At 33.6% G+C, this 15,317-nt stretch overlaps 2 protein-coding genes across 3 annotated transcripts; both read left to right on the top strand.

Annotated features, from left to right (window-relative positions):
• Positions 1–1,977: 1,977 nt before the first annotated feature.
• LOC100115573 (NF-kappa-B-repressing factor) lies at positions 1,978–4,149 on the top strand. The gene is made up of 2 exons (XM_001600212.5): positions 1,978–2,433; positions 3,090–4,149. Exons 1-2 carry the CDS (start codon positions 2,130–2,132, stop codon positions 4,007–4,009), a joined length of 1,224 nt encoding a protein of 407 aa, XP_001600262.1. The 5' UTR covers positions 1,978–2,129; the 3' UTR covers positions 4,010–4,149.
• A 1,568-nt stretch (positions 4,150–5,717) lies between these two features.
• On the top strand, positions 5,718–15,115 carry LOC100678295 (MATH and LRR domain-containing protein PFE0570w). 2 transcript variants are annotated; one of them, XM_008205044.4, is made up of 19 exons: positions 5,718–6,001; positions 6,308–6,382; positions 6,491–6,574; positions 6,657–6,770; positions 6,858–6,929; positions 7,003–7,089; positions 7,168–7,248; positions 8,958–9,674; positions 9,765–9,830; positions 9,899–11,509; positions 11,686–11,904; positions 11,975–12,070; positions 12,145–12,234; positions 12,308–12,505; positions 12,586–12,852; positions 12,926–12,958; positions 13,045–13,530; positions 13,882–13,941; positions 14,025–15,115. In XM_008205044.4, exons 1-19 carry the CDS (start codon positions 5,992–5,994, stop codon positions 14,666–14,668), a joined length of 5,010 nt encoding a protein of 1,669 aa, XP_008203266.1. In that variant the 5' UTR covers positions 5,718–5,991; the 3' UTR covers positions 14,669–15,115. The 2 variants fall into 2 exon arrangements, with proteins under 2 accessions (XP_008203266.1, XP_032455066.1); XM_032599175.1 differs by having other exon boundaries at positions 5,732–6,001; positions 6,124–6,382.
• Positions 15,116–15,317: the final 202 nt, after the last annotated feature.

Genomic DNA, 15,317 nt, shown 5'->3' with positions numbered 1-15,317 from the left:
TTGATGAATCACTGAAAATTAAAAAATTTTGCTGAAAAATTCTGTCAATTCTATTTACTAGAATAATATAACCATTTTATTATATATTAAATTTTTATAATAATCATATTTATTTATATTTTGATAGTTTTATCCTTGTCTTATTGATGTTGCTTCATAATAACATTAAAAAATGCTATCGTAAATTTTTCAACAATAATTTATTTACAGGTAAAAAAACACAAATTCAAATAATAATTTTTATAGCACTGGGTGGCTTAAATCCGCATTTAAGTCACGCAAATCCGTGGCGTAAGTAGCCCTTTCTGGCACTGTGTATATCGCACTCGCTACGCTCGTGCGCTAACCTCACGCTGCCAGAAAGGGCTACTTACGCCACGGATTTGCGTGACTTGGCGGATTTAATCAAGCAGTGCTATAAAATATTGTACGATACTCGAGTTGTATGTTCACTTTTCATGTGGAATCTCCCTGATTGTACTTCCCTACCCCTTACCCTGTAGCCGTACCACGTCCGACTTTGTCATCGAGTTTTCATCTACATGATTCTGTGGTCATTGGAGAATTCGATCTGTGAACGTGAGAAGCGCATCTATGTAATGTTTGTATTCATATTCCTTGCTCCAGTTCGTTTTGTCGACATCGTTCGTCGTCGTTTCCGTTTTTCTGTTTTGCTGTTGAGCAACTATATGTTTTTAGAAATTTGCTTTTTAACTACGCCAAAGTCATTTCGGAGCTGAACAGAAAAACACAGAAAAACGGAAACGATGTCGACAAAACGAACTGGAGCAAGGAATATGAATACAAACATTACATAGGTGCGCTTCTCACGTTCACAGATCGAATTCTCCAATGACCACAGAATCATGTAGATGAAAACTCGATGACAAAGTCGGACGCGGTACGGCTACAGGGTAAGGGGTAGGGAAGTACAATCATGTGGAATCTCCCTAACCTGCGAGGGCTGCGAGCTCCCCAGATAACAACGTGTCGGCACAGAGACGTCCCCGTGACGGCACGAGATGGCGGCATCCACGACAGCACGCGACGTCCAGCTGCCGCAGCACAGAGACGGCACGTGACGGCACGGCGAGACAGCACGACGTGCCGTCTCTGTGCCGTCTCTGTGCCAGCAGAAAACGCTACCGGCGGGGAGCGATTTTATCGCATATAAAAATAACGCTAAATAAAAATTAGTTAGAACGCATAACTAAGCATCTACATCATAAATAATTAATAAATTTTGTTATATAGTATAAAAAAAATTTTATTTAAGAAAAAAAAATCTGCCGGGTGTAGGGCTGGAACTCACGATCTTTGGATCAGAAGTCCGAAGCTCTAGCCTCTGAGCCACAACTCTTCTTACAATTTGATGCACAATTGCACCTAATAATCATCGCTAATAATTAGAATTATGTAATAAAATAATGTTTAAATGTAATTCGGTTTGGAGAGAATAAAAAAAGTAATAAATGTATGCTCTTTACTAATTAAAGTCCATAATTATTAATAATGCAACATTCTGAGCACGCGGCACGCGTGCTGTCGCTGTGCAGTCTCTGTGCCGTCGCGTACAGACGCCCTAGGACGCATGTCGAGACAGCAACTGGACGGCACACGGACAGCACGCCGTGCGGCACAACAAGTCTCGGTGGAGACAGCACGTGCTGTTATCTGGGTCTCTAAGGGATATCACACGTAAAAAGAAATAGAGAGGAATAGCAGCTGACAGCCAATCAGAAGTAAGCGTTAAACGGACTTGTTCCTTATTGAGGTGGTGGGGAGAGAACATGAAGGAATGAATCCGTTTAAAGATTGCTTCTGATTGGCTGTCAGCTGCTGTTCCTCGGTGTACCTTTTTACGTGTGATACCCCAAAAATCCGAAGTCCAAACGAAACGATTGTCCGCGCGCATGCGCGTACTTTGCTCCGCCCATTAGAAAGAGAAAGAGCGATCTCCTTAATTGTTTTTGTCTCTCTAGTACGGGGGGACGCGCTCGCAATAAATGACCTGCAGTCTATACTTCTTATGTCTATGTGAACAAGCCAGAATGTTTCTAACCTAAAAATAATAGTTTTCTTTTGAAAGGTTTATTTGAAATAATCGAGTATCCATAAAACGATTAAAAATGAGTAATATTACGGAAGCTAACGTTGATCAATATAAAACAGAACACGAGTGTGATGAGCACTGGGAGTTACGAAGAAAATTTCTTTTGGCGCACAGCGACAAGTTCTCGGTGGATGAACTTATGTGCCATGCACAAGTTTTCACAAATGTTGAGTTCTTAGGATGCAAATATCCGCAAGAGACAATGCGAACAATTGCTGAATTGTCTAAAGAGGTTGTAGGAGATTATAGAGATAAACAAAAAAATAGGTTGCAGAGAACTTTTGTTGGAGCCTCTGATGCAGCCAGTTCCAAGGTTAAAGGTACAGCCCGAAATTGTGAGTTTCTAAACACATGGATAAATAAGGAAAATGCCCAATACTTGGACAGATATTGAGACAAAAGTAGAAAGTTATTGATTATGTATGGACAAATTGCAGTGTATCAAAAACTTTATCATCAACATTTAGCTAACACAATTATCTTTCACTTAAAAAAAACCGAACCTCAAACAATCAGTTTTTACAATAAAATAAATTTTCAAGAGTGACATCAAAATACGGTATAGTTGGACACTATTTGACGTGATTGGACCAGTATTTGTACGCGATTTTAACCCAGTAGTTGGACATTGAAATTAAATGTGTCCAACTACTGCTTTATGGAAATCGTGTGTTCGGTAAACTTGGACAATCTTGAAATAATTTGCTGTTATTGAACGCCAGAGCAAACTTTCAAATCGTCCTTTTGAAATTTTTTTTTTTTCGTTAAAAAGTTTTAAAAATCATAAATATATATGATTCGTAATGATGCTTACAAAGCTGATCCGCCTTAGTTTTTGAGGTTATGTTTTTTATTTTATCATAACAGCAAATATTTGAGTGTCCAAGTATAGGGCCAAATTTTCATTTTGTCCAAGAACTGGGCATTTTACTTTAAGTATTTCTTGAAAGATATATAAATGCAATTTTATTTATAGGACAATCGAGACAAGAAAAGTCTAATAATCCAGCAAATCCTGGAGAATCTTCACAAAACACACAGCCACCGCACTATACAAATTTTAAGAGAAAGCAAGATTTATCATCTGAAGAAAGGTACCAAGATGCAAAGAGACCAAAATCAAACACTGATCAACAATCCAAAACTGCGGACATAGTCTTATTTGAACATATTAACGATACACCACAGGGTATAATTGCTAGAGCTGCCAGTAGTTATGATTTAAATATGGAATGGAAGTATGATAAAGTGGGCGATAAATATTCATGTACAATATTTCTATACAATAAAAAGGTTGGGGAAGCTATAGCAGACACCCAAAAAGAAGCTAAAAAGGAAGCATCAGCAGTAGTACTTGCTGAAATGCAAAAACATTACTACACAATTAAAGTCACAAAGAACTTGACTCCTAATGTTTCTGACAACAATCTAGGCTTGCAAGGAGATTTCAAGTCTGAAGCTCTGGACAATGATAACATTGGCTCTAAAATGATGAAGTTAATGGGTTGGTCAGGTGGTGGACTTGGAAAGTCATCTCAGGGAATCACAGAACCTGTCAAAGTCCAAGAGCAGATGACCAGAGAAGGACTTGGCCTTAAACCTGGCATTTACAATATGGCAGTGTTCAAGAAAAAGTGTATGGAAGTATTACAGAACTACGCTAAAGGAGATACATCCGTTGATATGGTATTTTCTCCAAGTTTCAGTAACGATGAAAGAGGATTAATTCATCAACTTGCCAGAACAATCGGACTTAAATCTCAGAGCTATGGCCCAAAGAATCAAAGAACGTTGACAATCTCAAAGAAAGTAAATCCTCAAGAATTGGTTAATGAATTAAAGGAACTTGGTGGTTCAACTGAAAAATATCAACTTATTGAACCTACTGGGTACTAATCTTCGCTCAGAAATAATAAAAAAATCATTGTATATCGATCATTATACATATTATTACAGTATATCGTGTATTATATTGCATCGCAAACAATTGTATAGATTACATTTCTAAAATATAGACTATGAGACGTCAAAAAAAATATTATTTTTATTTTAACCTACCACACATTTTCCCAAAAATTAATAGACATTTATTGTACATATCTCTATTTATAAAAAATTATTGATATTATTATCAATATTATTATTATTATTTATAATACTGCAACTACATTGTTAAAAATCAACTTTTATTCTGTTTGAATGTTATTAAAAAAAAATTTGTAATAAAAATATAGATCTTTGTTATTGTATCATAAAATAAATCGAAAAAAACTTCAGGAATCAGAATAGCATAGAGTAGGAGGGGGGAGACCAAACTTATGGGCCGAGGCATCAAAAGTGGCTAGCTTTTTCCGACAGAGATCCACTCAGCAGAACTGCCGAAACAAGCGAGTTTCAGAGGCCCCTTGCGGCAGCTTGAGAACATGGTATACGTAATGCCACGATGTTGGTAATTGACAATTGCAGATATCTCTTCTCAATATTTTGAAAATTAATACATGCGTATCCAAATTATAATATTTAAAAGTTTATGAGCATGTAGATTTGTTAATATAAGAACATTGCTATTAAACAGTGTGAAATCATTATTTTCCAAATTAGACTTGTACCTCAAAGATCATATAAAAATCTTAAGGAAATAAAAAGCGTTTCGCAATGTTCTATTTTAATAATATACGCTCTTTACACACTTGATAGTTTAAAAAAATGTACGTTAATGTTGACTGTAATAAAACAGTACATATATTTTTTGATACTACTGCGAAAGAGATGATTCATCCGCGAGAACGAGTAAGAATCTTTTGCACGTGCATTGAATGTTATTTTTGAATACCAAAGGTGCAAAAGAATGCAATGTACTACTGCTTCTAGAACGAAATCTAATCAACGCAAGAAGTGCTAAAAAAGTAAATTGATTATTTTTTTAGTTGATTTAAATAGTCCCTTTATGGATTTTTAATTTTTTCTTTAACCTAAACTATAATTGCTAAAACGCGGATTTACGTCGCGTTCAAGACGTGTCTCATACACCGCACTAAATATCAATATTTGCGAGTGTAATCGCAGATAATGACAATGAACATTTTTAAATATAAAAAGGTAGTTAAGTGAATTGGCATACGCACCGAATCATGCAAAGGATTTGGGATTACAAAATCAAATGCAGTGAAGAATTGCAAAAGAAAAAAAATTTGATGGTTGACCATTCTAAGTCAAAAAAATGTAGAAATTGATGAGAATTGTTGATATAAGAGACGTAAATTTTTATTTTATTATTTAGTTTTTAATTTATGTTCACATATAAAAGATAACTTTATTTAACTTTAAGATTTTAAGATTTTTGCTAAAAATAAATATATTTTGTAATTTACGTCTACATATATTTTGTGATATAAAGTGATACAAATAAGCTTGTGTAAAAAAAATGTCGGCACAGTAAATTTCTCTGCTAACGGAGGACTCTGTTATGGTATCTCTGGCCGAAAAAGTAAGCCGCACTTTCAAAACACGGAGTTTGGTGAGTTTGGTCTCCTCCTCCCATCCTACTCCGCGCAGAATACAGCAGGATATAAGCTACTACACCAGTGCCGCCAAATGGAAAAAAAACTAACCAAACCTGACCTTTCACTTCACCCGATAAAAATTTCTGTAGTTTTGTTGTTAGTTGTTGAATGATTTTGGATCTGACAGAAGCGTATACATGTGTGTTTATTCAGCATAATTGTGGGGTTACACAGGCTTTTGGAAAGAAAACACGAAGACGTATTTATAAACATGCAGAGACGAATAATTTATCGCTTGCTTGTTAAAAAACGTGTTATTAATGTACATTGAAGGTTGGAATAAATGTACATGATAGTGACAGAAAATTCAACAAAATGACTAGAGGTGAGTGGAAATTTTCACCTTTTATAGGTTAATTGATTTAATGTGGACTTTTCAGGACAGTTTGAGACTGATTACTATTAGTTTTGGTTAAATTACTATGACTATATGTGAGGTTTTTACAGATGTCTTGCATCAAAGAATTGGTTTGGTTTAATGTCACAAACAATGATTTTATGGTTTATGTGGACAACGTTGGCCCTACTATGATTCTATTTCAAAATTTTTTAATTATTTTCAAGGGTTGATATACAAAAGATATGTGCTTGTAAATAGTCAACAATAACATCTGTATCTCTCTTGTTTCAGGCAAACGTATTGCATTGAGAAGAAAACATAAGGCATACACAAATAAAGCTAAACTTGATAAAAGTGTATCCTTAGGTAGTATAGCAAAAATGAAATGCATATATACAATTAATTATGAAATATCTTAGCAAAACACATAATTTTATGTACATTGTAAAAACGTTTTAATACTTATTTTTTTAGTGTCTCTAAAAAAGTCAAACAGTAAAAATGAAAAAATTTGTATCAAAGAGAATTCTTCTGGAAGAAACATTTCTAACTATTTAGGTTTGTTGACAATCAATAAGAATAAATTTGTTATTATTTTGTCATCATGATTCATATTTCAATTTTTAATTTCATTTTGCAGGTAAGAAACTAAGGAATTCATGTGAAGATAATTTTATATCTTTGAATTTAAGAAATGTATCCCCTGTAGATAACAAGCAAAATCATGAAGAGGTTAAAAATCAATCGAGTTTGGGTAAAAAATAAATTTATTTAACCAATTTATTCGGGTTTTATTTATTATACAATTATGATCATACATGTATTTATAATTTTGTTACAGGAAAAAGTGAAATTACAAAAAAAAAGATGCCAGATAAGGTTCAAGATGAAAAATTGCTTGTATCACCAATAGGTAACTTTTTAAATACACAATATTTTTAGTTCTTTTACTATTTATTAATTAATAACTATTCTTTTTTCTTAAGTTCTTTTGGAAATATTGTCTGAAGATCGAATAAAGAAAACTACTGTTTTTGAGAAAATCAATGTTCCAAGTGTAACCAATAGTGCTAGTGAGTGTAATTATCATACAAGTTAATTTGATATATTCTATTCAATAAAAAGTTATGCTTATTATGTTTCACTTTCAGGCATTGGTACTACAAAAAAATCTAGTCATAGAAATTTAAGAAAATATGTTCGTAATAAGGCTGAAATTCAAGATATTTTTGGTAAATTCATACCTAAATTTATTTCTGAAATGTGTACATATGAGCAAATCCACGAGCGAGTGGATAAAATTCGGGTGTTGAAAGTTGAAATTTTTAAATTGAGGGCACACCTACCAGACCAACTTTTTTTGGATCCTTGGGCTGTCTGGAGTGAGAAAATGCGCGCGTGCATAGCCGATCGCTTGCCAAACTTTTCTGCGGGCACTTGAAATTCTCTTACGGGAATTTAATACGGGGAAAATTAAAGAACTCCAGAAAATTGCCACTTTTTGTCTGAAGGCGAAATCCAAAAATGTGTATGACTAGGATGGAAGTATCAGAAGAGAGCTTTAATTTAAGGGGTGGTGAGTTAAAAATAGTTTTCTGAGTCAAAAGTTGTCTAGGATTGAAAATAGAAAAAATCACGAGGAGTAAGATGTTTTACGAAAATCAGCGATTTTTCTCTTTTTTTTTTTAAATCCTTATAACTTTTGATTTAAGCGGTGGATTTCAACCATCCGGGGCTCAAATTGTAGCTCTTTTCTTCTACTTTCGTTTTAAAAATTTGGATTAACATTTAAATTTTACAATCAGCTATATATTTGTTTATCAATTATGGCCGTTTTTTGACCTTTTTCATCGTCGTATATAAAACGAGAAAGATGGATCTAAAAAAACAATTAATACTGATAAAATGGTATTAACTACAGAAGAAAAAGATGTTACTACTGCTCAGTCTAAATTAAGTGTAAAAAATAAAACTTTAGATGATAAAGTGGCAAAGATGGAGAAACCTAAGATTATAGACATTTATCAGCCTAATATTAATAAAAAAAATGAAAATATGGAAGTTAATGTACGTGAAACTATTGCAAATGATGATTCTATTGATATTATTCAGCCAATAAATACTAATAGTGTTGCAAAAATTATTGTTAACCAAACTGTAAATACTACAAAAGATAAGACTATTATTAATAATGAAACGTTTACTAGAGAAAAAGAGAGAACGATTAATTTAAGCCAGCCTACAATAGTTAAAAAATCTAACCTTGTCAACATCTAACTCTTCGTGATTTTTGCTATTTTCAAGCCTAGACAACTTTTGACTCAGAAAACTATTTTTAACTCGCCACCACTTAAATTAAAGCTCTCTTCTGATACTTCCATCCTAGTCATACACATTTTTGGATTTCGCCTTCAGACAAAAAGTGGCAATTTTCTGGAGTTCGTTAATTTTCCCCGTATTAAATTCCCGTAAGAGAATTTCAAGTGTCCGCAGAAAAGTTTGGCAAGCGATCGGCTATGCACGCGCGCATTTTCTCACTCCAGACAGCCCAAAGAACCAAAAAAAGTTGGTCTGGTAGGTGTGCCCTCAATTTGAAATTTTTAACTTCCAACACCCGAGTTGTTTCCAGTCGCTCGTGGATTTGCTCATATATAAACAAGTAGCATTTAAGAATTTTCTTCATAGGCCTTGCTAAACAAAATATAAGCCATAAATTTGCATTCGAAATATATATTTGTACATCATGCCGTAAATAATACATGCAGTTATTCTGTATATGTGCATGTAAATAAGACCTATGAAGAAAAATCTCAAATGCAACCTTTGTTTTTAGTCAAGGAATCACTTTCCATTGTTCAGTCAAATCTACAATCCCATATGTGCAGGTACTAATACTTGCTAGTCTCCAATCATAATAATCATTAATTTCGATTACTTACAGATAAACAAATCTGTATTAGCAAACTAGGATCAAATGCAAATGAAAAACAAAAACTTGCAAATAAATCAATTGGCAAATCATCAACAAGATTCGAACTGAAAATATCACATAATCCGGTATTGGATGAACGAATAAATAATGAAGACACTGATGATCCAAAAGTTAAATTAAAGAATAATGAAGTATTTAATGTAAAAGAAACATTATGTCCTGTGAATAAAAATGTGGAATGTGACACTAAAAAGGAAAGGCATTTAAAACAACAAATAGAAGATAAACAAGAATATTTTAATCAATCAACAACTAACATTCAAGAAAATTCTACTCATAGAACAAATGCAAAGATTTCAATAAATTGTGATGAACAAAAAAATTGCAAAGATAAGCATATGCCTACTGTAAATGAAATTATAAAAGATTTTACGAAAGATGAACAAATTATATTTGAAAAAAAATGTGCAATTGATTCAACTTTAAGTGAGAAAAGTCAAAATTTGAATGAATGTTTTACAGAATATGAGTTATGCATAAATAAGTTAAACAAAGATTTACTTGACTCAAAAGTAAACAATGAGACCAGTATTATTGATGACAAATCAATTGAAAGTCATGGAAATGAACAAATAGGAGAAGAAGTAATTTCAGATAATGTTGTAAATGATACTTGTAATGATGATGAAGATGACGAAGAGATAATATTTTACTATATAAATTCCGGTATTATATATTGATTAAAAAACTTATTATAAAAAGTAAGCCAGTACTCTACAAATACTAATGATATTGTTGTTTAATTTTTTGTTTTAGCCAATGAAGTAGTGAAAAAGGTTGATGTAAACAGAAAAAGTTCCAGTAAAATAGAAAAAATAAAAGGTAATCTAGTCGTCAACTAGTACATAAAAATGTTGCTATTTAAAAATAATGTATGCATATTTTTTTAGATGATAAAGTCATGTGTAGTATTCTACCTGCAGTTGATAATTGTCTACAAAATATCAGTATAAGTCAACCTGCAATAAATAACAGCAAAGTAATTATTAATGTTGAAAACCAAAACGAGAAAGATGGATCTAAAAAAACAATTAATACTGATAAAATCGTATTAACTACAGAAGAAAAAGATGTTACTACTGCTCAGTCTAAATTAAGTGTAAAAAATAAAACTTTAGATGATAAAGTGGCAAAGATGGAGAAACCTAAGATTATAGACATTTATCAGCCTACTATTAATAAAAAAAATGAAAATATGGAAGTTAATGTACGTGAAACTATTGCAAATGATGATTCTATTGATATTATTCAGCCAATAAATACTAATAGTGTTGCAAAAATTATTGTTAACCAAACTGTAAATACTACAAAAGATAAGACTATTATTAATAATGAAACGTTTACTAGAGAAAAAGAGAGAACGATTAATTTAAGCCAGCCTACAATAGTTAAAAAATCTAACCTTGTCAATATTAACCTCCCTATAGTCGTTGATAATAGTGAAAATATGGAAGTAGAGCACTGTGTAGTTATTGAAAAGGATCAAGGTAAAAACGTTTATCAGTCTGAAGTTATTGATAAAACCGATGCCATCAACAATGAAAAACCAACAGTACACAAAAAAGATGCAGTAGTAACTATTAATCAACCTGTAAATACTACGAAAAATATTAAAATGATCAAAGAGACTATAGTAAGAGAAGGCGAAATTAATTATACTAATTCACCTGCAACTATTGACAAAGCTAAAACCATCAATCTGAAAAAACCTGTAATTTCTAATGTAGGTGAAAATATTGATGTTAATCAGCTTGTAACTACTGAAAATAATGAAATTTTAAATATCGATCAGTCAGTATATACTGAAAAGTATGAAACTCTTAATACAAGTCAGGCTATGGCTACTAAGAAAAACGTCTTAGAAAAATATCGGCTCATTATTGAAAAAAATGAAAATTTAAAATTCAAACAGTCTGCAGTAAATGAAAGAACTGATAGCATCGAGATCAATCACATTGCAGTCACTGAAAAAGATAAAACTAATACTCTTTATAAACTTGTGAATACTGAAAAAGACAAATGCATAACAATTGAATCTATAACTTCCGAAAGTGATGAAATTCCAATTGTCGGCCAGCATATGGCTTCTGGAAAAGATATAAAGATGAAAGCCAATAAGCCTTTGATTACAGAAAATGAAGAAAATACGAACTTCAATCGGTCTTTGATTATCGAGCCTGAAAAAAATATATACATCAATCAATCTTCGATTATCGAAAATGAGAAAAATACAAGTTCCAATCAGCTGGTAAACGACGAAAATATTATATGTATTGAAATAGATCAACCACCAATCACTCAGCAAAATAAGATCATAAGCACTAAGAAACTTACAAGTGTTGAAACAAACCCCTCTACAGTTAATGAAACTGACTTGGTTGATATAATTAAAGTTGAGGAAATAGCGAAAGTTGGAACTGATCAAATTGCTGATGATGTGAATTTACACAAAATTAATGGAGATATTACAGGTGAAAATATTATGAGTGAAAATATTAAAGGTAAATTATCATTATAATTTATTTTTTTAAATCTCGTTTAATCCCTGGTAGAAATGACCCTAAGAACTAGCCAGTAACTAGGTTAAATCCTTAGAACTGGCCAGTTACTAGCCTGTTCTTAGACTCATTTCTACCAGGGATATAATGTATATTTCTCACTTTCATTACAATTTCAGTTGAAGTTGTGGATATTCCAGAAGACAACATTGATACCGAAATTTATTTAATTAATGATGCAATAAGCAATCAAAATACATCAATAAATGCAGTATCGACACAGGATATCAGAGAATCTGACACATTAACAGCATCAGAAGATGAGAGAAATGACGCATCTATTCGAGCGTACGATAACGATGAGAATAACCATGAACAACAGGAGGATTCTGCGCTTGGTAAATACATCAATTTATAGAAATAATAATTTTTGTAAATAGTAGTAGTTCAATTATTTTGTTTTTCTAGATAGTGAAAGTACAAACGACGAATCAATGGATAGAAGTAAAGCTATGTTTATCAATTTTATGGAAGCCTATCAGAGAATGAAAAGGGATATAGCCGGTAATAGAAACTTACAAATTTTGATATGCGTATGTGTTTGCAAGAATTTAAAAATATCGTTTCGAACATTTCAGTAAATAGCCTGCTTTCATTAAACGGAGCATTCAACGACGCCAACTATGCTGATATAGGCTCCGAAATATTGCACATTTCCGATAATTCTGGTATACTTAATTCAATTTGTATAATTTTGATTAATTTATTATACTCTCAACACGTTATATTTATGTTTTATAGATAATGAAGACACGGTTGTAGAACAAGAGAAAGAAGATATATTAGCTATTCAGAAACCAAGTACTGTAGCTGCAGTAACTCCTGTTCTCTCTATAAATCCGGTAAATTCTGTGAATCTTGTAAATCCAATTAGACGTAAAATTTTATTACCTAATGGAGGAGCAGTGATAAGCGCTTCAAAACTTTATGGATGCGGCGGTAAATATAACTACGTTAAATTTTTGGATAAAGCAAATTTAAGTTGAAACTAAATGACTATTAAATTAAATATCGTGCAGATGGAATCTCGGTCAAGGAGGGAAATGAACGTTCGTTTCCGTGTCCGAAATGTGCTCGAGTTTACAAAGGGGAAACCACTTACAGGAAACATAAGAAAAGGTGCACTGAAGACCCAGTACTTTTGTCATGCATATTATGTTTGAAGAAGGTAAAACATAAACGGAGCCTCGTTGAACACTTGAGAAGAGTCCATAAAAATCAAGTAATGGATCATGAAATTAAGGAAATCGTGAATGACGTAGTCAAAGAAGCAAAGTTCAGAAAAAGTATACAATATATTTGTAATTTATATGGTTAACCACAGTTAAAATAGAAATTCATTTTGTCAATTTTTTTTAGATACGAAAACACCGATTGCATCGTCTATAATCGGTAAGTTTTCAAATCAAGACTAAAATTATGGATCTTACCCGAGTACGTATGCCTATAACTAAATGTAATTAAACATCTTTTCGCAGAATTACCGGAGTACGTCAAGCTATTCTGCAATAGATGCGGTAAAATATACGATTGCGTCGACTCGAGTTACTATAGAGAGTGCGGGACCTGCAGCGTATCCCTGCTTATTTTTTGTCAACGCTGCGATACGCGCTGCGTAGTTTCGCCGAGAATATCCATACACTTAAACGGTGACTGTAAGGTCGGTGAGCCGATCAAGTGTCCTCATTGTGATTTCGTCTCTAGCCAACGTCATCACATCTATCAGCATATCGAAGATGCACATAAAGCAGTCCCACCGACAAAAGAGCCCATGCTCTGCAACAAAGGCTGCGGTCGCAAATTCGACCGCGATTTGGCTTTGCGTAGGCACGAGAAGCACTGCGGCACCAAACCTAATCTACGCTGCAAGTTCTGCAAGTACAAGACCAGACACAGGTCTGCCATTAAGATGCACATGCAACAGCACGTCTTGAGAAACGATACTAAGTTGTTTGAACGCAGTTGTGAGTAGAGAAAGATTTTGATGAGCGTTTGTGTGTGCACTGAAAAAAAAACTCAGCCATTTTAACTGAAATCGCACCAGTAATCCGTCATTGTACGAAGACTCGCCAAAATGACCGTAGAGTTCAATAGTTTTAAAGAATCAGTTCGGTCGTTTTTGCTGGTGTCCCGCGTAAGCAACCAATTTTACGAGTCGCGACTCGCCAAAACTACCAGTGGCAGACCGTTGTTCTTACTGAACACTCGTTACGGTGACAGAACGGTTAAAACTACCGGACTTTACAGCAGAAATGACTGTTTTTTTTTTCAGTGTGAAGTTAGATATTGTATGTGATGAAGCTGTTCTTTTTCAGTTTCAGATAGCGACACTTCTGATTCTAACAGGATACCTGCTTTGGAGGTTGATGAAAACAGTAAGTGTATAAATAGAATGCCTTGAATATCAACCGTCGATGCAGTTATCTTCGTCGATTACATTGAAACTTTGTGTCCTTAGGTGTGCGAAACCTGATGAAGGCGTATTGCTCGACATGCAAAGTAGCAGTGCCGATGCCACCGAGGTATGTCCACGACTGCATAACGTGTAGAACACGTCTGACGTACAACTGCAACAGGTGTTACCTGGTGCCATCCAGGAGCCACGACTATCGGCACGTACGCGTCCATGTGATTCGCTGTCACGCGGAAAAGGTATATAAATGCTCCTCGTGCAATCGTCGCTTCGCCTACTACTACGACTACAATTATCACAAGTCGAACTGCGACAAGAACATGAGCTTCCGGTGTAATCTTTGCCCGTACAAAAGCAATATGCTGAAGGGACTTCAAGGACATATGAGACGCATTCATCCAAATGGTCTGGTGGAAATCCATCATTGCAGTCAGTGCTCCAAAAATTTTAGTACTAAGGACACCTTGCAGAGACACCTGCGCTTGTACTGCGGTGTCGAACCCAACTTCTCATGTGCTCATTGCGAGTTCCGTACTAAGTCCAAGTTTAGTCTGATCAGGCACATTCAGAATAAACATAGCGAAATCTTCGAGCACTGTCGGTTTCAGTGCGTCCACTGTCAAAAAGTGTATAGTAATTTGTATGCCCATGATACGCACGTCACAATATGTCCTGAGAAACCGCATTAAACTTCAATGTTTCAAAGTGGCTCATTTGGTTTTTCTAAAATCATAATTGTATTTGTTTTAACAGTAATTCCGTAGCGCCAAAGTTTCTGATTCCTCCCGACGAGCTACTCGCAATCTGATGAATTTGGTTTTCATTGTGACCAGTCTTGGACTTGTATCTTCGTTTTTGTAAAATCTCACCAATTTATTTAAATTTTATAGCATGGAATTTATTTAGATGTTTTATGAAATACGAATTAGTACAAAAATTACTGTTATTTATTGAACTATCATTACAATACCATAGCCTTATATAATAAAAAGTAAGATTATCTTATTTTTAAAGTAAATTTCTACAGATTATTTAATTAATAAGAATGCCTATACATGAAAATTTGCTTGAAAATTATTACATATACGGATGTTCCGAAAATCCGATCTAGAAATAAACAAAATTTTATAAAATCATTTAACTGTCTACCTTTATTCACATCAATTTTTCTTATCAGCGCGCCAGCAGCAACGACTTTTTCGCAAAATCTACATTTTTTAAATATTTTCTCTACATACATACTTCGATCGTATCATGCATAATTTGCATTTATGTAAATTTTGCAATGTTTGAGTTCATCTGAGAATACAGTAGGAAGCTCGATTGCCTCCTGGAATT

The sequence above is a fragment of the Nasonia vitripennis genome, chromosome 4 (assembly GCF_009193385.2).
Source record: "Nasonia vitripennis strain AsymCx chromosome 4, Nvit_psr_1.1, whole genome shotgun sequence".
NCBI lineage: Eukaryota > Metazoa > Arthropoda > Insecta > Hymenoptera > Pteromalidae > Nasonia > Nasonia vitripennis.
The sequence above is the reverse complement of the archived record's forward strand: the minus strand, read 5'-3'. Positions and strand labels throughout refer to the sequence as shown.